The sequence below is a fragment of the Hoplias malabaricus genome, chromosome 3 (assembly GCF_029633855.1).
Source record: "Hoplias malabaricus isolate fHopMal1 chromosome 3, fHopMal1.hap1, whole genome shotgun sequence".
Classification (NCBI taxonomy): Eukaryota; Metazoa; Chordata; class Actinopteri; order Characiformes; family Erythrinidae; genus Hoplias; species Hoplias malabaricus.
Genome location: NC_089802.1, coordinates 52260830 through 52280323, shown reverse-complemented (window position 1 = coordinate 52280323; position 19494 = coordinate 52260830). Strand labels below are relative to the sequence as shown.

Here is a 19494-nt window from a genome sequence, read left to right as displayed (position 1 = left end):
ACAGCTGCTTTTACTTCCACATAGAGCATCACACCAAATGTAACGGTGTGCAAGGTAATCTAGGTTCAAATTATATCCTCGTTTTTGGGGAAAAAAGTGTAATCTCAGATGGGGTGGTACTCTCAGTTGTGTATGGAGTCAAAAAGGGTCAAAAAGATTTTGAGTTTGTTAGACAATACTCTCAAATGTAACGGACTTTGTAACTGCGTTTCATATAAATAAATAATAGGACAAAATCAGGAACACGGCCCGTTTTTGTGTGTTTCTGGTGCAGTTAGGCGCGATGCCATGCGCGTTGCTCTTGGTTACGCTTCTCCGCTGTCCGTAGAAACGCGGCGGTTCACTGGAAAGAACCAAGGTTCTAAGAATCAGGAACGGAACCAGTTCAATAACCGGAGTTCATTTGTTGGAAAAGCGCTATGGTTGATAGAAACAAATCAATGATTCAATGATTCCGATTGGTTAAACAAACCTCGCAATCTGATTGGTCCAGCTAGAGCTTTCCTATTGGTCCATCAATTGGCCGTCAAAACAGGGTCTTAAATCCGCAACTGCAAAAAGAGATTCGCACACGCAGGAAGTAAGTCGAATGTGTGGATTTTTTCCACTTCATTCAAAAACTCTCGCTGTCACATTTGGAACCTTAAAAAGGTTTGCTCTTGCACGTTTTAAGCCATGTGAGAAGATACTGATTCATACTTTCACGACATTTGATTTACAAATGCAAATCTTTTCATATTTGTGAAATTTTTTTATTTGTGCATTCCAGTACATTTGTGGATTTTACTTTTACGTGTATGTAGTTGCTCAAACGCAGTTACAAAATCTGTTACATTTGTGAGTATTGTTTTACAAACTCAATCTTTTTGACCTATTTTTGACTCCATAGTTGTGGGTTCAAACCCCACCTCGGGCAAATGTCTGACAGAAGTTTCGTGTGGTCGCTGTGTCTGCATGGGTTTCTCCAAAAACACATACTGGTAGGTGGACTGGCTGTGCTGACATATTGATCTTGGGGAAACGTCACGTGGGGCGGCACGGTGGCGCAGCAGGTAGTGTCGCAGTCACACAGCTCCAGGGGCCTGGAGGTTGTCGATTCCCACTCCGGGTGACTGTCTGTGAGGAGTTGGTGTGTTCTCCCCGTGTCCGCGTGGGTTTCCTCTGGGTGCTCTGGTTTCCTCCCACAGTCCAAAAACACACGTTGCAGGTGGATTGGCGACTCGAAAGTGAATGTGTGTGTGTCTGTGTTGCCCTGTGAAGGACTGGCGTCCCCTCCAGGGTGTTGCGGCCCTCCGCCTTGCGCCCAATGATTCCAGGTAGGCTCTGGACCCCCCGCGACCCTAAATTGGATAAGCGGTTACAGATAATGGATGGATGGACGGGTCCAAATCGCTGCTCAGTACGGCCAATTAACTTATTTTGTCGACTTTTCAGACCTTTTCGTGAGTTATTAAAAAGCACACAACCTAGCACCAAATCTAACGACTTTCTGTACAAAGCTTAACTACTTCTTGCAGAAGATAGCATAACTCGTTAGACCACTCTTCCACTGAACATGGAAACAGCAAAACGTCACGCATGGCGTCACACTTAACAAGCGGATTGTGTGATGGGTTGTGATAAACTTTTTGTTGTGTGGTGGATCATTCTTAATCTTGCAGTAATACTGACGTGGTGGGGTTAGTTGGTATTATTGCTATTCATAGAGAGAATCAGACACAGACCGCCAGCACCCCCCCACAGTCCAATCCTTCTTTTGAGCGAGCTGCTTTACAACAAGACGTTTATCACATTTAAAATAATTTTATTCATGCTTAAGTTGGTGGCATTTTAAAACTGCAAAACATAGAAGTTAAACAGAATTGTGCATCTTTCCAAATTACTAATTTAAATAAAATTGAAAACATCTAAAGTTTAATACAAGGTTAAGGAAATGACATGAAACTGAGTAAAGATTCTGGCTGTGATAGTAAGTATGCATCATCAATACTTAAAATATTATACTGATATATAAAAAAGCTAGACATACACACAATTACTAATATGTTAGCGCAAGTGAACAGGTAGGCCATATGCAATTGGTGCAGCTCCAATCATGTGCTTGAGATGTGTGGCATCTCGTGACTGGACGAGGTGCTGGAGGAGGGGGGAACCTGAGCCACTGGAGATCCAGGACTGTAACAATGCAGACGTGAATCTATCAATATCACGATCTGTCACGTCCCATAAGTTCCCCAACACTAAAGGACTTAAAAAAAAAAAAAAAAAAAAGGAGAAAGTTTAGTGAATTGTCAAGTGTTTTTACTCATTCTAAACCACACTTCAATCAACAGTATAGTTCAGTTCTATACTAATTTAAGTGATATATATTACAATTAACAGTTTGACAAACTTAATGTAAATAATTTTCCGTAATTACCATCCAGCAATGAGGTAGCTGAGGATGATGCCAGTTCCCTCAAGGCAGCCCTGCACACTGAGCGCAGCACTACTGCATCCAAAGAGCAAAGCCACAGCTCGTACAGGCCCCTTTAGCACCCTCTGCGAATCCAGGAAACGAGCCCCTGCTCCATGTCCAACATAACTTTGAAACACACAAACAAAAGTTTACTTCAAAGTAAAGAAAACCTTTTTTCCAAGATACCAGTTACAAATATTGTCGGAGCTACATGTGTACAAATCAGGTGACTTACATGTACAAGTCTTTAGTCGATACAGCCTCCTGCAGTTTATCAGGGTCAGGAGAGGCTCCACACACTCCTTGCCACGCCTGCTCACTGAACCACCAGAAACCAGAACATTAAAAAACTCGAGAGAGAGAACAGAATGGGATTATTAGATAGCAATTTACTAACCTAGTAAACCAGTTTCTGAAGCGCTTCTCAGTCTCAGGCAGGTTTCTATCTGGGTTTAGCACAAAATATACTTGCTGGGGATCTACACCACGTGACAACGCACAGTCTGAATCCAGCTGAGAACAAGGGAGGGAGGGAGGGTGTAATAAGAGACATTTTTTAATAATAATAATAAAAAAAGCTCAAGTCACCAGAAACCAAAGTATGTTGAAATAGAATGCTTATTTGTTTACCTCTCTGAGATAACTGTGCCCCAGCACAGCATGTAAAGAAGGCATACGGGTGACAGAGCAAGACTTTAAACAAGAGATGTTCTCCCATGGCAACCTTTGAAGGTACTGCAAGGTAAACAACTACGTTACTATGCTAGAAACCTTAGACAATTCTAATTAACCCACTATGTGGGAAGACAGTTACAAACAAATTTGCAAAAGTTATCCAAGATCCAATGGCAATATTCCCATTTGGATATTAACTAAAAGTCTGTTTACATACATTAAGATCATGTGTATATAAATGACAAGCCACAATTGTTCAGTTTGGGGGTTTCCCCATAGTAGGGGTTGTGGGTTAAAGTAATGCAACGGGCAAGCTGAGTGGCAGTGAATTCAGTTTCCCACTCTGTGCAGTAGTAAGCATCTTACTCAAATTTCCCACTCCACCCTAAATGTTGATGAACATCGTGCTTTAACACCGAGCTAGGTAAATAAAAGAGTTGTGTGAACGTGACAGAGTTTAATTTGCAATAACTTTTAAGGTGGAAAAGGATATCTGAATAACAAACATAAGATGCTAATTTCAGGCTTGTGGGTTACAGTGTGCAACTGCAGCAGCATTTAAGGTGGAAAATAAAATTCACTGTCCAAATCCCTTAGGTGCCTCACAGCAGTGAGTGAAGCAGGAATTTACCTGACGAAGGGAGTTAAAGTGAAAGCAGTATTTCCGTGTGCCATCACTCCACATCTGTGGGGAGAAGAGCCACTGACCCAGGACAGAGCTTCAAGCAGAATAACTGAGCTCAGAGTCTGGTTGGGGCCTTTCAGTGAACTGTGTTCTCAATATCGGAAAAGCCAGGTCAGAGCAATTCTTGCCTTGTCTTAGTCTGTGTTATTGGTTGTTTTTGCAGAAGAACACGTTTTATTTTCTTAGTGAAGGAACGTGTGATCCTAAATGTTTGGTAGTGGAATCTGCCATCTTGCTTAGCAAATGCTTTGTGGGAGGGGCCGTTCTTGTTGGGGACAGCTAAACAAGGGCAGGGACCAAGTTTCCAAAGGGTGGGCTTTATAAGGATTTCAGATTGTGATGGATAAGAATTTGTCCACAATACACCATCAGAGGGAGACTGTTGGGTGCTAATGCACATTCAGTCTGCAGCAATTCTTATAAGTTGTTTACATACAGTGTACATATTACACATCAGTTCAATGGGCAGACTCTCAGGACACCAATAATGTAAGTCAGTACTGTGAAATGTATGTCTACTGAATTAAAACCAAAATAATCCTTTTTCCTTACATATCTCTTCCACGCAAAAACACACCCCCCCTGTGGCACCACAAAGCCTGAAGAGCCCACAAGCAATTCACACACAAAGTATACCAGCGCTTCAAAACAAGACCAAGTGGAGCTTGGGCTCTCAGATTAAAAACCAGCAAGAAAAATAATATCGAGATTGTGATTCTGCAGAAAAAAATAAAAATAAAACCCATGATAGGTATTTTTGCCATATCCCCACCTCTAATCTGTAAACCCAGGAGTTAAAACAAAGGCTTAAGAACAGAAAAGCATAACAGTGTGTGGCTTTTTTCTCTGCTCACGATGCTTTAACTTAACATTTAAATGAGTTGTTTGATGCTATATAAATTTGTAAAATCTCAGACAGTGCACCCAAGTATGTGAATAGGATATAAATAAAAAGTAAACCTTTGTAATGTGATTCATAAAATAATCTGCCTAGTCTGTAGGAACGATACCTTGTCCAAAACCAAGACAGTGTGCCCCTGCGGCTCCGTCCTTAATTTTAGTTCAGTCACTGCCTTCTGTAGTAACTTTAGGAAGTCTCCGTCTATCAGACCTGCACCCTCAGCCAAAGAGCGTAGGTCTGAGAGAGTGAGCAGAGGAGCTGCAGAAAGAACCACCTGGAGGAGGACAAAATATAAATGAAGAAAAATGAAAACAGCAGGCCTTATTAAATGTAAACACAACTAAACACTTTCACTACATGAGCACATGTGGCAATGCAATACTCAGACACAGACCTTCAACATGTTTGACGTGATCTTTGACCCTGTTAATGAGGGTTGGAGACATTTCAGTTGAACAGAGAGCTCAGGGTCAGATGTCAAAGGGAGGAGTAAAGCTCGCCATATCCCTAAAGCCTCCTCCATCTCCTCAAGGAGTTGCTGGGGGTGATGGGGGGGGGGGGGAGAAATAAGAGAGAGACCGGGCCAATAACAACCATCAACCCATAGAGTTTATCATTTTAAAATTATGACAAGTGATTTCAAATTATCCATTAAATTTAAAAGAGAACTAAATTAAAAGAGAACTTAAGGCTGCACTCTTCTATAGGTTTTGTAGGTTGGGAAAATAAATAAATAATAATAAATATATATATTTTTATTATATAACCACAATCAGAGCCCACACCTTGTTCGCCCCCCTCACCTGCACACGAGAATCCAGAGCCTTCCTGCCCTCCCACCACTGCACCTTATCTGCCACTCCACTTACTTCCTTCTGCCCCTGCAGCACTCCATCCATTTCCTCCAGCAGAACAGGCATTGAACACTGCAGAAAAAATTGGCCACAAAACTTAGAGATATACACTTTATCACATTAGACTTATCTGAAAAGACAGACGGTAGGACTGCATTATTGGAAACTAGAGAAACAGAGTTGCTCATACATGTCTATGCCCAGTTGGGATCCTTAATGTAATAGGAGCAGAGTCACGCTCTATTCGAGTTAGAAGAATGGTACTGCCAATCTCCTTGGGACGCACCCCCACAAGAGAGAGTAAGCACACAGTTACACCTGGAGAACAGAAAAACTTTGTCATTGCCCACTCACTGAAAAAATTGTTACTTAAATATATGAATTCAGAGCAAAATTAAGTAATTGTGGCTATGTATTTACAGCACTGGGAGATCAAAAAAGTCTATGATCCTGGGCTGTGCTATTATAAATTTATTACCTGCTGGCAGGTCTTTTATCTGCTGTGTGAACTCTTTGCAGTGTGTTTGAGGAAACTCTGCTGGTTGTGATGGGGTGAAAGAGTAGATGCTCTCAAGAGCAGAGAGTGTTTTTGTCGGTGACTCCTCTAGGCTCAAACCACTCAAACATTCTGCTACATCACCACAGGACTTCTTAAGTTTCCTGAAAAAGAAAGTAAGTTGAAAAGTTGTTTCAGACAGATTTAACCTAAACAGTCACAAAGGAACAATCCTATTGTGTTAAATTAATTTTAATCATGCAAAGCAAACACTTAACGTAAAACGTTTTTAGCAGCATATACAAATTTGAGTCCACAGTTCAGATATACCTCAGCCGATTAGCCAGGTGGCGGGTCATTTGGTGGCGAGTGGACACACCCAGCGACTGTGCATGGAGCATTGCTGTGGTAATTGGATCAGACAATCCCAGACTCAGGGCAAATAGTGAGCACAGGTGAGGGTAAATGGAAGTATTTGGAAAATGATGGAGGAGCAGCCAAGAAGACTGTAGAAGTGACTGCACCATTTCAACAGAGAGTTCTGCTATATAAACAGACAGACAAACATATCAGTTAGTTTATTTATTATATTATGTAGGCTCTAGTGTATGTGCAGGTTTATATTAAAAAAAATAAATAAATAAATAAAAAATAAAAAACACTATCAACATTCTATGTCCACGAAGTTAAATATCCTAAACCCAGTTACAAAACTTTTCTTCACTGAGCTTTATCATAGCACATTTATCTCCTTTGACTAATGGAGCTTACTTGGAGTTGCATGCATGTGTTGTACTGGTCCATGTGTTCCTATGCCAACATGTTCAACGCTCCGGAGTTCTTTCACACAGTCTCTGCCAAAATCTGCTCCCAAGTCTCTCCTCAGTACCTCACAATCAGGGCTTTCTACACATAAAAACACTTTGTTTTAATTTAAATATCAGATTTTAATGTATTTTCCAAGTCTCTCACAGATCCTTACCCATGTTAGGTGTCTTAGAGTCAGATTCTTGAAGGTCCTCTAGACTAATGTCCAGACGATTTTCATCTTCATCTTCTTTGATCATTCTCATCTTTTCTGGCTGATCTGTAGTATTTGGTTTTTGATCTTTTCTGGGCCGTCCCCGTCTGGGCCGTGTTTGCAAGGAAGCAGCAGTTTCATCCTCAGAGGATGGGCCACTAGCGCAGACAGCAGTGCTTTTCTTTCCAGTTCTCTTCCTTCTGGGTCCATCCTGCTCCATTTGTGGAATTTGTGTGATTTTGGAAGATGGTTTTGTTGCAGGATTTGTTGCAGATGCTACAGTGCGCTTTTTCTCAGACTTCCCCTCTACAGTAGATGGAGCTGTCTCAGCATCACTCTCATCACTGAAGTCAACCTGTATTAGAAATGCAAATCAAAGAAACTTTGTCCCAATATTTTCTTAATTTTAGTAATTATATTCTCTCAAAGAAAACAAAAATGACTGTCATTCAATAGGCTGCATCCAAACCTTAAAACGTGAACGCTTTGTCCGTTTTGGGGCAGCTGGAACAGTCACAGATTTCATTTGGTGAGGAGAAGAATCTTCAAAAACTTGGAAAGAACCCTTTAGTGCAGCCTTTGATTTTGTGGTCCCAGAACATCTGGCAGTGGCAGCTTTGGTCGCTGTCAGTGGGGTGGAGCCTACAGTAGTATCAGGCACCTCATCGGTGAAATCAAATGCTCTCATGTCACCAGTTATACCAGCAGACATTTTAATAGAGGCAGACTTTGGGCGAAGGGTCTTGGTCGCTCGGGGTGTTGTGATGACTATGGTAGGTTTTACAGTGCTAATTTTTGACAGAGGGTCCTTTACATTTTTGGATGAAGACATTTCTTTTGTTTTATTGGCCCCTTTAACTAAAGTTGGTTTCCTATTGCTTGCTGTGAGGCTCTTAGCAGATGTCCCTGTTGATGGAACTGGTTTGTCACAAATGGAGCTCTTCAGTTTGTTGGACTGTTTAAGTTGTGTTTTGTTTGTGAGAGTCACTGGAGCCCAGCCCCACACAGCACAAAATAAATCATCAGGAATACATTGCTTTTTTCCAGCCAGAGCTAAACATCCGGCTACAGCTTTAGCAGCAAGCAGAGCGGCCCTTAACGGTCCTAGCTCTGGACAAAGGGCCTGTTTAGACTGTACAGCTTGCAGCCCAGCCTCAATCTCTTCCCACAGGGCAGCAGCCTTTCCCGTTTCTCCAGCCCCACAGCGAAGCTGAGCAAGCACAGTCCCCAAATGAACCCTGCCAACTTCAGCCTGCAGAACGAAGGGGGCAGGTCCAGGGTTTGAACGGCGTTTCGAGGAAATTAGCGCTGTCAGTCGGGTTTGCAGTTTAGCAATGAATGAAGTACAGCGCAGTTTAGCATAGTGACGTAATTGACAAGAGATTTGGGATTCCTTGTTGAGATCAGCTTGCACCAGAGCCCAGTGAACACTAACTCGAGCCAAGCTAGGTTCACTACAGCATATGCATGAGCAGCTTTCTGCATGAGCCAGGCACGAGAGCACACGCTGTCGTTTGGGCTTCAAAGGGGGTGATGCTTCTAATTCTGACAGTCCCTCCACTGGCTCCCGGCCTAGTGAGCGAGAGCTTAGAAAGCCACTAATGTCTTCATCTTCTTCTGGGATCTGGGAGGCAGAAGTTGGTGCAGCTGGCCGGCCTTTACGAGGTTTTATTTTTAGCTCAGGCTTTTGCCGTTCATGCCCGCCAAAGTCTTAAAAAAAAAAAAAAAAAAAAAAACGATCAGACAAAGATTAAACGGTGAATATGATGTTTTGTTTTTTATCCATATTGAGCTTACTACAACAGATCTTAAACAAAACAATCAGAAATCAGTCTTGCCATATACAGTAATCATTAAATTCTGTAAAAGATAACTCTTTTGGGAAGCTGTATGATTTACCTGTGCCAACATCCAGTAAATGTCTGACTTGTTCCAGATCTAAAGCACTGGCCTCACTTGCTCCTTTCATCAATTCCAGCTCAGCTTTCAATACCAGCAGTTGAGCACAACTAAACAAAATCAAAATGTTGTAAGTCACAGAATGAGTTCTGTAGTCTTCATAACTATAAAATAACGTTTTCACACTCAACTTACTGGCTGAGTGTGTGAAGCTTGGTGGCAAGTTTAAGGGCCTCCAGACACTGAGCTTTTGCTTCATGTGCTGCTCCAGCACTGCTCCTGACACGCACCATCCTCTCAGAGCAGACTAGCACCTCACTCAGCAAAAGCCATTTAAACACCACACTGTCTCCTACAGACACAGGAAAACAAAGACTAAACATAAATGTACATCTGTGTCAGCACATGGGGGCATTTAAAACAAAAAACATCAAAATTGTCATTAATTATGGTGTCCACCCTTTGCCTTTATTACAGATACCATTTTTTTCAGAAGACTTCCAGTTTTGCAAAGATGTCTTTGTCCCCACCCCCATTGTTCAAGTAATCCTAACTCAATTATGTTGAGGTCTGGGTTTTGGTGAGGCGAGCTTGTTTGTTTGACTTGTCAATTTTCTTTTTGTGGTTTTCATTTTCTTTTACTCAGTAACAAGACTTTTTTTCTTAAGCTCACCTCTTAAAATGCTTTTATTACGCTTAATTACTCTGACTCTGGTGGTCTTGTGTGGACTCCTGTCCCCCCCCCCCCCCATTTATTACCATTTGACAATTCCCTTCCAATTTCAGATGTGTTCTCATATCTAATTTCCCAAAAAAAAAAAAAAAAAAAAAAGATCTCCTTATTAGGTGAGCACAAGTATGAAAGCATTTCCTGTTTGAAAGAACATAGTGCAGAATAGGTCAGAGGCACCATTCAAAACCACTTTTGTTGAGAATATAGCTGTAATATGTTTCTTTTAAGCCAGGATGAAAACAAGCAGCATTAGGGTTATAGGTATGATATACATAGGGTTGTGTCCTTTTAACATCTGTACCACCCTAACACGTTACTAGTTTACATGTTTTTACCTTGATCTACAAAGCGTGTGTCCATGTTGGGAACAGATGCTCCATAAAAGCCATTTCCCAGCAACATCATCACTAGACTGCACAAGAGTTTCAGCCCTTCATACTGAGCTGTGTCTGGGGTCTTCACACCTGTAACAATAAAAGGCTCATTACAGATATTGTAAATGTAATATGTCAGTGACCTACTGAAAATGATTTTTTTCAACTGTGTTTACCATGCTGAATGATGTTCTGACGATGGTGTATGGGGAGAGTTTTTGTATCCAGACTAAGGTAGGCACTGGCTGTCTGTAAGGCTCGAGCTTTCAGCATGTACCAGCTTTTGGAATGATGCAGTTCGGTCTCCTGTAGCACCTCACACAAACAACAGGCACCCCGTTCCACCTGGAAGAATTAGATGTTGAGACAAACTTATTATATAATTGTGCAGTTACTTTTCTTTTTTGCATGCTGTTAGTTGAAATAATAGTTTAAATAATAATATAAATATTAAATATGATTAATTCAATATACATTTTAACTATATAACATTTAACAATCTCATTAAAAATACATAACACAACAAAATGTGTATAATAGTTTGTTAATATTTTTTTCATATTTAATATAATTAATTATATTACATTAATATGTAATATTTGGTAATATTGAAATACATTAATTTTTGTTATAATACACGTCTATAGGTATTAATTTTTAGAACTATAATAGCTATTACTGCAAATAATATTGCCTTTCCTCCAAACACTAGCTCATTTCAGAGCAAAATGGGGGAAAAAAAAAAAAAAGAAATTCTAGGCACATGTTAAATCAGTTTGCACACATTTTATATCTGCTTGAGAAAGGAAAAAGAAGCTGTTTGAAGAGATTTGACTAGCAGCATATACTGTATTGTGAAAGAAATAACCCAATACCATCTACCGATAACAAAAGTGTGTTATATAAATTTTAGATTGGTGCATGCATATTACCTCGCCTAAAGCATAGCAGAGTTGAGCTCTAAGTAGTGTTGTAGTGACAGAGTTTACAGAGATACCCTCAGAGCCTGACTCAGCAGCTAAACATTGCTCTGCCTGCTCAAGCTGCACCTAAAAAACACAAAAAGAGGTCACTGTTAACCCCTAGCCAATATCAAAATTAACATTTTAATAGAATCCAGTGTTAATGAAACTGATAAAAGCTTGATCAGATGATTTAACAACTTTAAAATAAATGAGCAATTGAAAAGGCCGATTTTTTACAAATAACTTTATGGATTTTGGAGAATTACTTAACATATATAAAATATTACTAAACTGCCATAGGTGTTACATGGTCACCACAAATTAAAACAATATACTTACCATTACAGACAATTTGAATATAATTCTGTATACATGTAGTTTCATAGTCTTTATTTATTTACAAATATATTCAAAATGTTACCTGTGCAAGCTGAGGAGAGCCCAGATCCAAAAGGAGTTTGGCAGAATGGCAAAAGGAAATGGCACCATTCTGGCCATCACCAAGAAGACAGAATAGACTTGCAGAAAGCTGATAACCCTCCAGGGCCTGCAGAGGCTGTGACAGACAAAATAACGTACTAAAGAGCCGAAGAGTCAAGGGACAATTTTTAGCAACCTCAAACATTGTCAGACATTGTAGTTCCATACTAATGATGCAAAATGTGGACAACAGACAAAGTTAATGAATGAAACAAATAAGAAATGGAGGTTCAAAAGTTAATGAATAGAAACTCAAATTGACTGGTATGTTACTCAACAATAGCAGAAACAAGAGCAGTTTAAAAAGGCAGACCTCAGTATAAGTCCCAGCCTTCATTTTCCAACATAGTGCAAGTGGATTTACCTTGCCCATGAGTAAGTAGAGGGCAGACATGAGAGAAATTGAGTAGGCAGTGTGTTTGGGATCCCTCACGGCAGGCACTGACTCCTTCTTCAGCAGAGTTCCCCAGAGAGATAAACACCTATCCAAAGGCTCACTACGTTCTTAAACAAAAATTCATAATAAAATAAAAAAGGCGTCAATGTCTCTAAGCTATGCACATTTCTGAAAATTTTATTCATAAATGCACATTCTCTTACTGTCATATGCTGCCAGATTGAAGCAGAGTCCATCATACACCAGCTGGCTCTCCTGAATCTTCTGTTTGTCTTCGTATTCCAGATCATTAGTGGGAACTGGTTCTAAATTCGCAATAGCCTTATTATTGCCCTGCACCTCACGCAAACGCTTCTCTGTGTCCAATGCCTGACAAACAGTTAAGAAAAGACAAAAAGACAGTTCCTTCACTGTTCAAGGATATTGGATTAAGTCTGCATGTCTTTATGTAAAACATTAATAAACTAAATAAATTAAATATCACCTGTTTTTACCCATTATATGGCAGTACATTTACAATAATATAATTATTTTTTGTTAATTTATGGTGTATACCAGTTTGCCAAATGACGAGATTATCACATTGTCAGCAACAGTACAAAAAAAAAAAAATTTAAAAAATGCTTTTGACAGTCATTACTGAGGTGCTTCATCTATAGTTTTTAAACTACTGTATTTGTACTTGTCTGCCTCTTTTGGATCTAATTAGTCTAAGTATTAGAAATGGACTGAAAACATAAGCACCACAACCCTGAACAGGATAAACAGTTACAGACAATGAATGAACGAATTAATGAATGATTGAATAAGTAACATCTTGTAACACTAACCTCCTGGAGGTTTGCCTCAAGTGTACAGATGTAGAACCACAAAGATGCATGTGCCTTTTCATCCTTCAGCCTATCAGCATTCTCTGCTGTCTCTTGTTCCTCATCCAATAGTCGCAACGCTTCATGGGTAAAATCAACTGCAGAGCTGATTAAATCAACAAGGACACATGGGTGGGTTACAAACCAGTTCAGGAGTGTTCTTACACTTAACATTTTTAGTCCAATAAATCACTAAATAAAATTACAGATTCATCATGAAAATTATGAGCAGTTAGACTTTGCACATTAGGTACAAAAGTAAAATGTAACATTTAAATTTTGATAGCAACAGTTTGGCTATGTCAAAGGAAGTAATATATGTACACATCCATATGTGAATATACCAGTCCGTCTGTTGGCTGAAGTCCTGATAACACACCACCTGTGCCATCTCACACAGGTAAGAAGCACGCCAAAGAGTGTGTGTAGTTTCTTCAGGGCAAATTTCAAGAAGGTCACAGAGGGTGTTGTAGCGCTCCTGTGCTGTGTCTCCAGTCTGCTCCTTGTACATACGCATTTCCTCTTCTAGCAGACACACCAATACCTCCTCATCTACTGAGGCAGCTCCCAAAGCATCCTTCAAAGTCCTGACAAAAAGAGATCCAATTTAAAGACATATTTTAGTAGAACATTCAGTTTGTCACCTTGCAAACAGTAGGACCTTTTCTAAATAGACACTGATTATTGTTTTTGAAACATTCGGTTAGTAATGAGAATGTGTGTTTGGTACCTAAGGCGTGCGTCATCTTCTCCTGCGCGGGCTGCATCACACTTGGTCTTGACCCACAGAGAGACTGGTTCCACATGATGATCTATAACTCGAGCGCCTAGAACCTGAATCCAGCGCACCACCCAGTCTAAAGCTTTCTCAAACTGAGCTGCACGGCGACTACATTGCACTGCCAGCATAAAACAGCGGTTAACCTAAACAGAAAAACATATACATGACTTAATATGTAGAACTGACAGAGATCAAGCATGTAAGTGTCAGTGTTCGGATAAGGGCTTACTCTGTCCAAAGGCAGAGAGGCAGGGCAGTCCTTACTTAATTCCTGACATACAATCTCAGCCAGTCCAAATGCTTCTTTATAAAACTTGCGGTTAAATAACTCATACACCACATTATTCACTGCACACACTACAAAGAAAGAGACAGTTAGTGAAGTTACATGAAATTCAATAAAAGTAATATATTTTTGCTCTATACATACATTTATAAAATTCTAAATTACCTGCTTTCAGTGAAAGGTTGTCATTTTGTAGTTTGCGTAGATTGGTCATCATATGCCCAGCAGATGCTTTGCAATATAACAGAACTCTGTCCAGAGATTCAAGAACGGACTCCTAAATATACACAAAAAAAAAAAAATAAAAAATAAAAAAAAAGCTGAAGTGTTACTTGATGGATCATAAATTTAACACTGTCCTGAATGTGAGGTGGCTAACTTTTACCTGTGAAGAATGAAGACTGTCGTACGTGCTGAGAAAACCTTGGTAAAGACTAAAGCACAGTGAATACTGCAACTGTGGGGAAAATGAGTTCTGAAACACAGAAACATAGTATTCATTCATTCACTATCTGTAGCTGCTTATCCAGTGCAGGATCGAGGTGAGTACTGATAAAATACAATTTAGTTAATTATAATAAACTACATTAGATAAAAATTACTATAGGTAAATGAACATTTGGCACTATTGTCTCTGCAGTGTATATTTATTAACTTAAAAAAAAAAACATATCAACTAAATGAATGTCCACATGCAATAAAAACAACTTTGTAAAATTGTATGAATGAAAATCCTTAAAAATGTATTAGATTTGTCCAGCCATTTGTATATTAAAACAGAAAAAGGGTCAGTATTTGGGTTTAATTAAAAAAAAAAAAAAAAAAAAAAGTATAATCCCATTATTCTGTGCACACTATATACATGTTCACTTTAACCAGTAACGTTTCCTTAATTGGAATTTGTATCAATTAAATGAAATGGAGATAATTATGAAATGAAATAAATGATATGGAGAAATAAGGGAGAACAGGGTTCTATATGTCAGAAATCACGTCATGTTAGCAGACTATCTGGAGCCCACCCAAAATCAAAATGGACAAACGTGTGTTTTTGTACTGCAGAAAGAAACCAGAACATGACACAGGAAGAATACACAACCATAGGATTCAGGAGCTGTGAGAGAGCAACACTACAATGGTTGTGCCACAGTGCTGCCCCAGAAATGTAGTAGTGCTAGGTAATTCTATCAGTAGACCAAGGTTTTATTTTTGTTTTGATATTTAGCAATATATTTGATAAAGAGACATCATATAATTTTCCAGTGCATGTCACCTACCCTACACTGCTGTGACCTATAAACCTTGTAGAGCACCGAGTAGCTTGCCAACCATAAAGTAATGAAGACATCCAGCAAATACTAGCTGTTTGTAAAATCTCCAAGGTACATTGATAACATGCAAGTTGGATAAAAACAACAGTATCTCAAAATTATACCATGTTTTTTTTTTGATGAGGTACAAATGTTGATTGGATGTCAACCAAACACTATTGAGAGATTGATGGTGCAACAAGCCTCAAGCCACGTTAAGTCCCCAAAAACAAAATGTTAAGAAAAAAAGAAAACAGCAAAACCTCTATATTAAATGATGACTTACCTTTTGTTGTTTAACCAGAAGCTCCTGATATTCCTCCAAAAAGGAAAAACAGGCCAGCAGTGTTGTTCGATCCATTCCTTTTGCCTGTCTTGCTTCTGTGGCCCAAATGACCATCTGACATGCCTCCAGAAGTGTGTGGCCCTCTGCATCTCCCACTGTGAAAGGCAGGCCTCTAAGAATGCGTGCACATTCTATGAAAGCCTTGCTACCTTCACCTCCAGAGCTAAGGGCAAAATGCAACTGTATTGCCCGACCCACAAGGCCTAGTAGTGGGCATAAAACCTCACGATGGCGCCGGACCCCCTCCACAGTTCTGTCCAACAGATGTGTAGCCTCAGTCCAGAACTTGCTGTTACAAAGCAGCCTGCAAACCTTAAATACCATCTCACACCTCACACCCACAGAACGCAATATCAGCTCACATTCACAATTCTCACTGAGCAAAGGACTGAGAAAAAGCCTCTGTAACTCAGAGAGCAAAAAGTCTGCATCATCTGGAGTCAAGCTCCCACTTGCTCGCTCAAACTCAACCACTGCCTCCTCTATAAACAGAGGTACTTTAGATGTGCAGGATGAACCCTCAAGCAGTCGGAAGAGCAGAGCCTGAAGCTGCAAGTGGAGTCTGTTCCTAGGAGGGATGGTACATGCCTGAGAGCCAGAGGTCAGGAGACTGTTCCACAAAACTGTAAAGCAGTTCCGCACCAGAACACCAAAGTCGTCAACCTGTGGTATAAAACATTTATATAATATTATGCTGAGGTGATATTGGGATTATCAAGGCACCATATTTTGGAGCCCATGGCTATTTCAGCAAGAAAACCTCATTCTGCACATGCTTCAGCATGGCTTCATAAACAAAGAGTGGGCCTCATTCATGAAACCTTAGTAAAAAACAGAAGCAAACTGTGCATAATTTGAGGAAATGTGTATTCCTGTAAACTTTCCACCAGATTAATGAACACTGCATAAACCCCAGGGCTCCGTCTGAAAAATCGTACTTCCATACTGAATAGTATGCGAGAATGAATCAGCTGTCCTAATACATAGTATTTAGTGCTGGGCAGTATACTGGTTTGCACTGAAAACCGGTTTTTATTTTTATGATATGAATTTTTCATATACCGGCCACACCGGTTTAAAAAGCCCGCCAATGTCCGGATTTTTATAATATATTTGCAAATATTTAAAGCTGTTAGAAGTGAGGGGGAAGCTAAGTTCATTTTTCCTGAGGTATTTAAAAAACACACATTTCTAGTGTGTCTTCTCCAAGCTATTGCACGATGGTGTCTCAGAATGTTTAGAATCCATATGGGAAAGAGCCCTGGTAAGTTTCACAAAAAGATACAAAATTAAACAGGAGTTGGTGAACGAGATTATATATATATATATATATATATATATATATAATGACTTGGTTATTTAATAACTGAAATCAACTATTATTGCTTTAATGTTTATGTCTTAAACATTTGAAAAGCCACATGGTACTTACTTAAAACCATACCCATGGGCAGCAAATAACCAATATTAAAGGCTAAATTTATAATCCACATACCCAAAATTAAATAAATAAATAACTATGTAGGTTGTGAAACCTATTGCCCCATTTGGTTTCCCCAACTACTATTGTCTAGAACACAAATAATTTGCATACCTCCGTGGAACTGTGCAGCAGTCTGAGATACATGATCTCCCCAAGTCGGCTGGCAGGACCGTAAGCTCTCCGAGCTACCATCTTCTGAAGGATATGGAAGATTATTTTCTCAAGATAAAGTGGGCATCTTGGTACTGGGGAGTCTGTGAGCAGCCCATACCCCTTAACAGCCAGCTCCACTAGATCTACTATACAGTCTTGATGTTCAGACTCTAGAACTCCATTGCCAAGCTTCTGGTTGCAAGCTCGTAGGATCCGGTCACATATTGTCTGGCTCCAGGGGCCAAGACCATCATTAACATGTTTCTGAAGTAAGCATACAAGAGCAGTTAAAGCTGAATTCATCAAATGTCTTACATTAAGCTACAATTTAAACATTTTACTTACCATCAACTCATCATGAAGAAGAACAGTGTCCTTTACAGATGACATTCGTTGGACATATTCATCTGTTTTTAAACATTTCATCTTTCATTCACTGCTTTTCCTGCAAAAGTAAATTGTTCAGCAAGCAAGATTAAACACCTGTTCGAGGATACATTTCACAAATCAGATACTGATTCAACTTTGCAGCTATTTTAGTTAAAACCAACAAAAATAAAATGACAACATTTGCCAAATTTGTATGCAATAACTTGCAGTCCCCCCCACTCACCCCAACCCCAAAATAAACACATTCAAGTTTACTGTGTTCAGGAATAAGCACATATAGCCTATGTAAATCTGATGATCAAGTGTGGTTTTTCTGTGCTGGGCAATTCAAACGTTAATTTTCCATGATAAATCATACTATTTATTGTAAATTAAAAAGTGGCTGTATTCTAACAGATTTAACTTGTAAATAAAGGGCATAATCTTTAAATGGCAACTACCTTAAAGCTGAATCACATCAGAACAAGAAGTGTACGAGTATAATGGAGTGTGAGTGAGTAAATATGCATGAATGTGTATGAGTGAGTTAATCATAATGGAAGTACATGTGTACCTAACATAATATATAATCATGAAAATATACATGAACCCATGTGAGTGAATCTGCATAAATATCGGTTTTAGAGTTACAAAGCAGGGCTGAGTTTCCCCAATAGCATCTTAGTAGAAAAAAAGATTCTTAAGTAGGGGTATCACCCTCTCTCCCTGTTAAGAACATCTTAACACAAAGATGCTTTTGGCAAACTGGGCCCAGTTCCATTATTGTACTAAATGCCTTGTTGTTCTGAATCGATTAAACCGAATCTAGTTCACTTGGAAACGAAGTCGATTCCGACGTTTCCGAACAGCTCAGCAGGCTAACTCTCCATACGATGTCAATTACATCCACAATGGAACTGTATAAAACTCCGTATTATGTTAGTCTTGCTCAGAGTTGGACTTGGGCGTTTATAAGCGAGTCCGGTTTCATTAGTTATATGCTATTACGACATTGACCATTAACTGTTAGACTCTGACACTCGGCTCGCGGGTGTAAAATCAGAAAACAGTGGTCCCAGTAAAACAAACCACGAACATTGTCGTGGCGCCTGGCACGGCTCACTTACTGCACTCCAAGGAAATAAGGTCCTGTTGAGGTTTCTCTATAGTTTGTTGATGAACATAAAGCACCACCACTATAAATTAAACCTCGTTTTACAACCGTCGACAGGGCGACGCGCATTTATTCAAAATACCGCGCAGCCTGTCGGGAAATGTAGAAAAGCATTGTGGGTGTTGTAGTATTGAAGCGTTTGTTTGATTACGGCCACTGCATTGGGAAATGTCGAAAAGCACTGTGGGTGTTGTAGTATAGAAGCGTTTGTTTGATTAGGCCCACTGCATTGAGAAAATAGTAATATATTTTGGAAAAGAGCACATTCGGATTTTTTTTGATAGCATTGTTAGAGCGAAAATAAAATCAGAAATTTTCTAGGGAACAAAAAAAGACATATTGCAAGAATGACGCAAAAAAGATCAGAATAATTGCAATTATATGTTAGAATATATAGAAAAAAATTACTTAATTATTTTGAAAATTAAATAAATATTTTTACTGTATAAGGGGGCTGACACAACACCTGGAGTAAAATGAGGAACAGTGATTTGGTGAAGTTATACTTTCATATAGGGTTCACAAATAAAGAAATAGACAGTCTTTTGACACATCAGGACTACATTTCTTGTTATTACGGAAACGTTTCACAACAGCATTAATTCATATCAACACAATTTCTCAGGTTTCACATTTGTCTTTGTACTTTTTTTAATTACAAAATAGGTTCAGCACATCATTTCATTCTGGTTTTCATTTAAATGTTCACAGCTTCTCAACCTTTCTGGAAGTGGATTTTGTAGATCTATGGTTACTGAATAAATACAAAGGTGTAGCGTTACACC

At 39.3% G+C, this 19494-nt stretch overlaps 1 protein-coding gene across 2 annotated transcripts; it reads right to left on the bottom strand.

Moving 5' to 3' along the window:
• Positions 1-1652: 1652 nt before the first annotated feature.
• On the bottom strand, positions 1653-18786 carry espl1 (extra spindle pole bodies like 1, separase). Of its 2 annotated transcripts, none has more exons than XM_066665158.1 (32): positions 18663-18786; positions 17512-17611; positions 17125-17430; positions 15471-16193; positions 14260-14349; positions 14040-14151; positions 13818-13945; positions 13538-13731; positions 13152-13394; positions 12769-12913; positions 12142-12307; positions 11906-12045; positions 11483-11617; positions 11029-11145; positions 10273-10441; positions 10058-10186; positions 9185-9341; positions 8990-9099; positions 7560-8800; positions 7052-7445; positions 6841-6975; positions 6400-6610; positions 6052-6233; positions 5764-5891; positions 5523-5645; positions 5114-5257; positions 4829-4993; positions 3089-3193; positions 2856-2971; positions 2694-2777; positions 2420-2584; positions 1653-2248 (listed from the first exon to the last, which is right to left on the bottom strand). In XM_066665158.1, the coding sequence occupies exons 2-32, from the start codon at positions 17590-17592 to the stop codon at positions 2047-2049; spliced, it is 6540 nt and encodes a 2179-aa protein (XP_066521255.1). In that variant the 5' UTR covers positions 17593-17611; positions 18663-18786; the 3' UTR covers positions 1653-2046. The 2 variants fall into 2 exon arrangements, with proteins under 2 accessions (XP_066521255.1, XP_066521254.1); XM_066665157.1 differs by having other exon boundaries at positions 1655-2248; positions 6400-6613.
• Between the last annotated feature and the right edge of the window lie 708 nt (positions 18787-19494).

What these genes read in the sequence shown, in the direction of transcription:
- espl1 (XM_066665157.1), bottom strand. Translation starts at nt 17,592, where the DNA reads ATGAAATGTTTAAAAACAGATGAATATGTCCAACGAATGTCATCTGTA. An exon ending in TTTACTGGATGTTGGCACAG is followed by an intron (nt 8,801 to 8,989) that starts GTAAATCATACA and finishes TTTTTTTTTAAG; the next exon opens with ACTTTGGCGGGCATGAACGG. An exon ending in GATAAAAGACCTGCCAGCAG is followed by an intron (nt 5,892 to 6,051) that starts GTAATAAATTTA and finishes TCTGTTCTCCAG; the next exon opens with GTGTAACTGTGTGCTTACTC.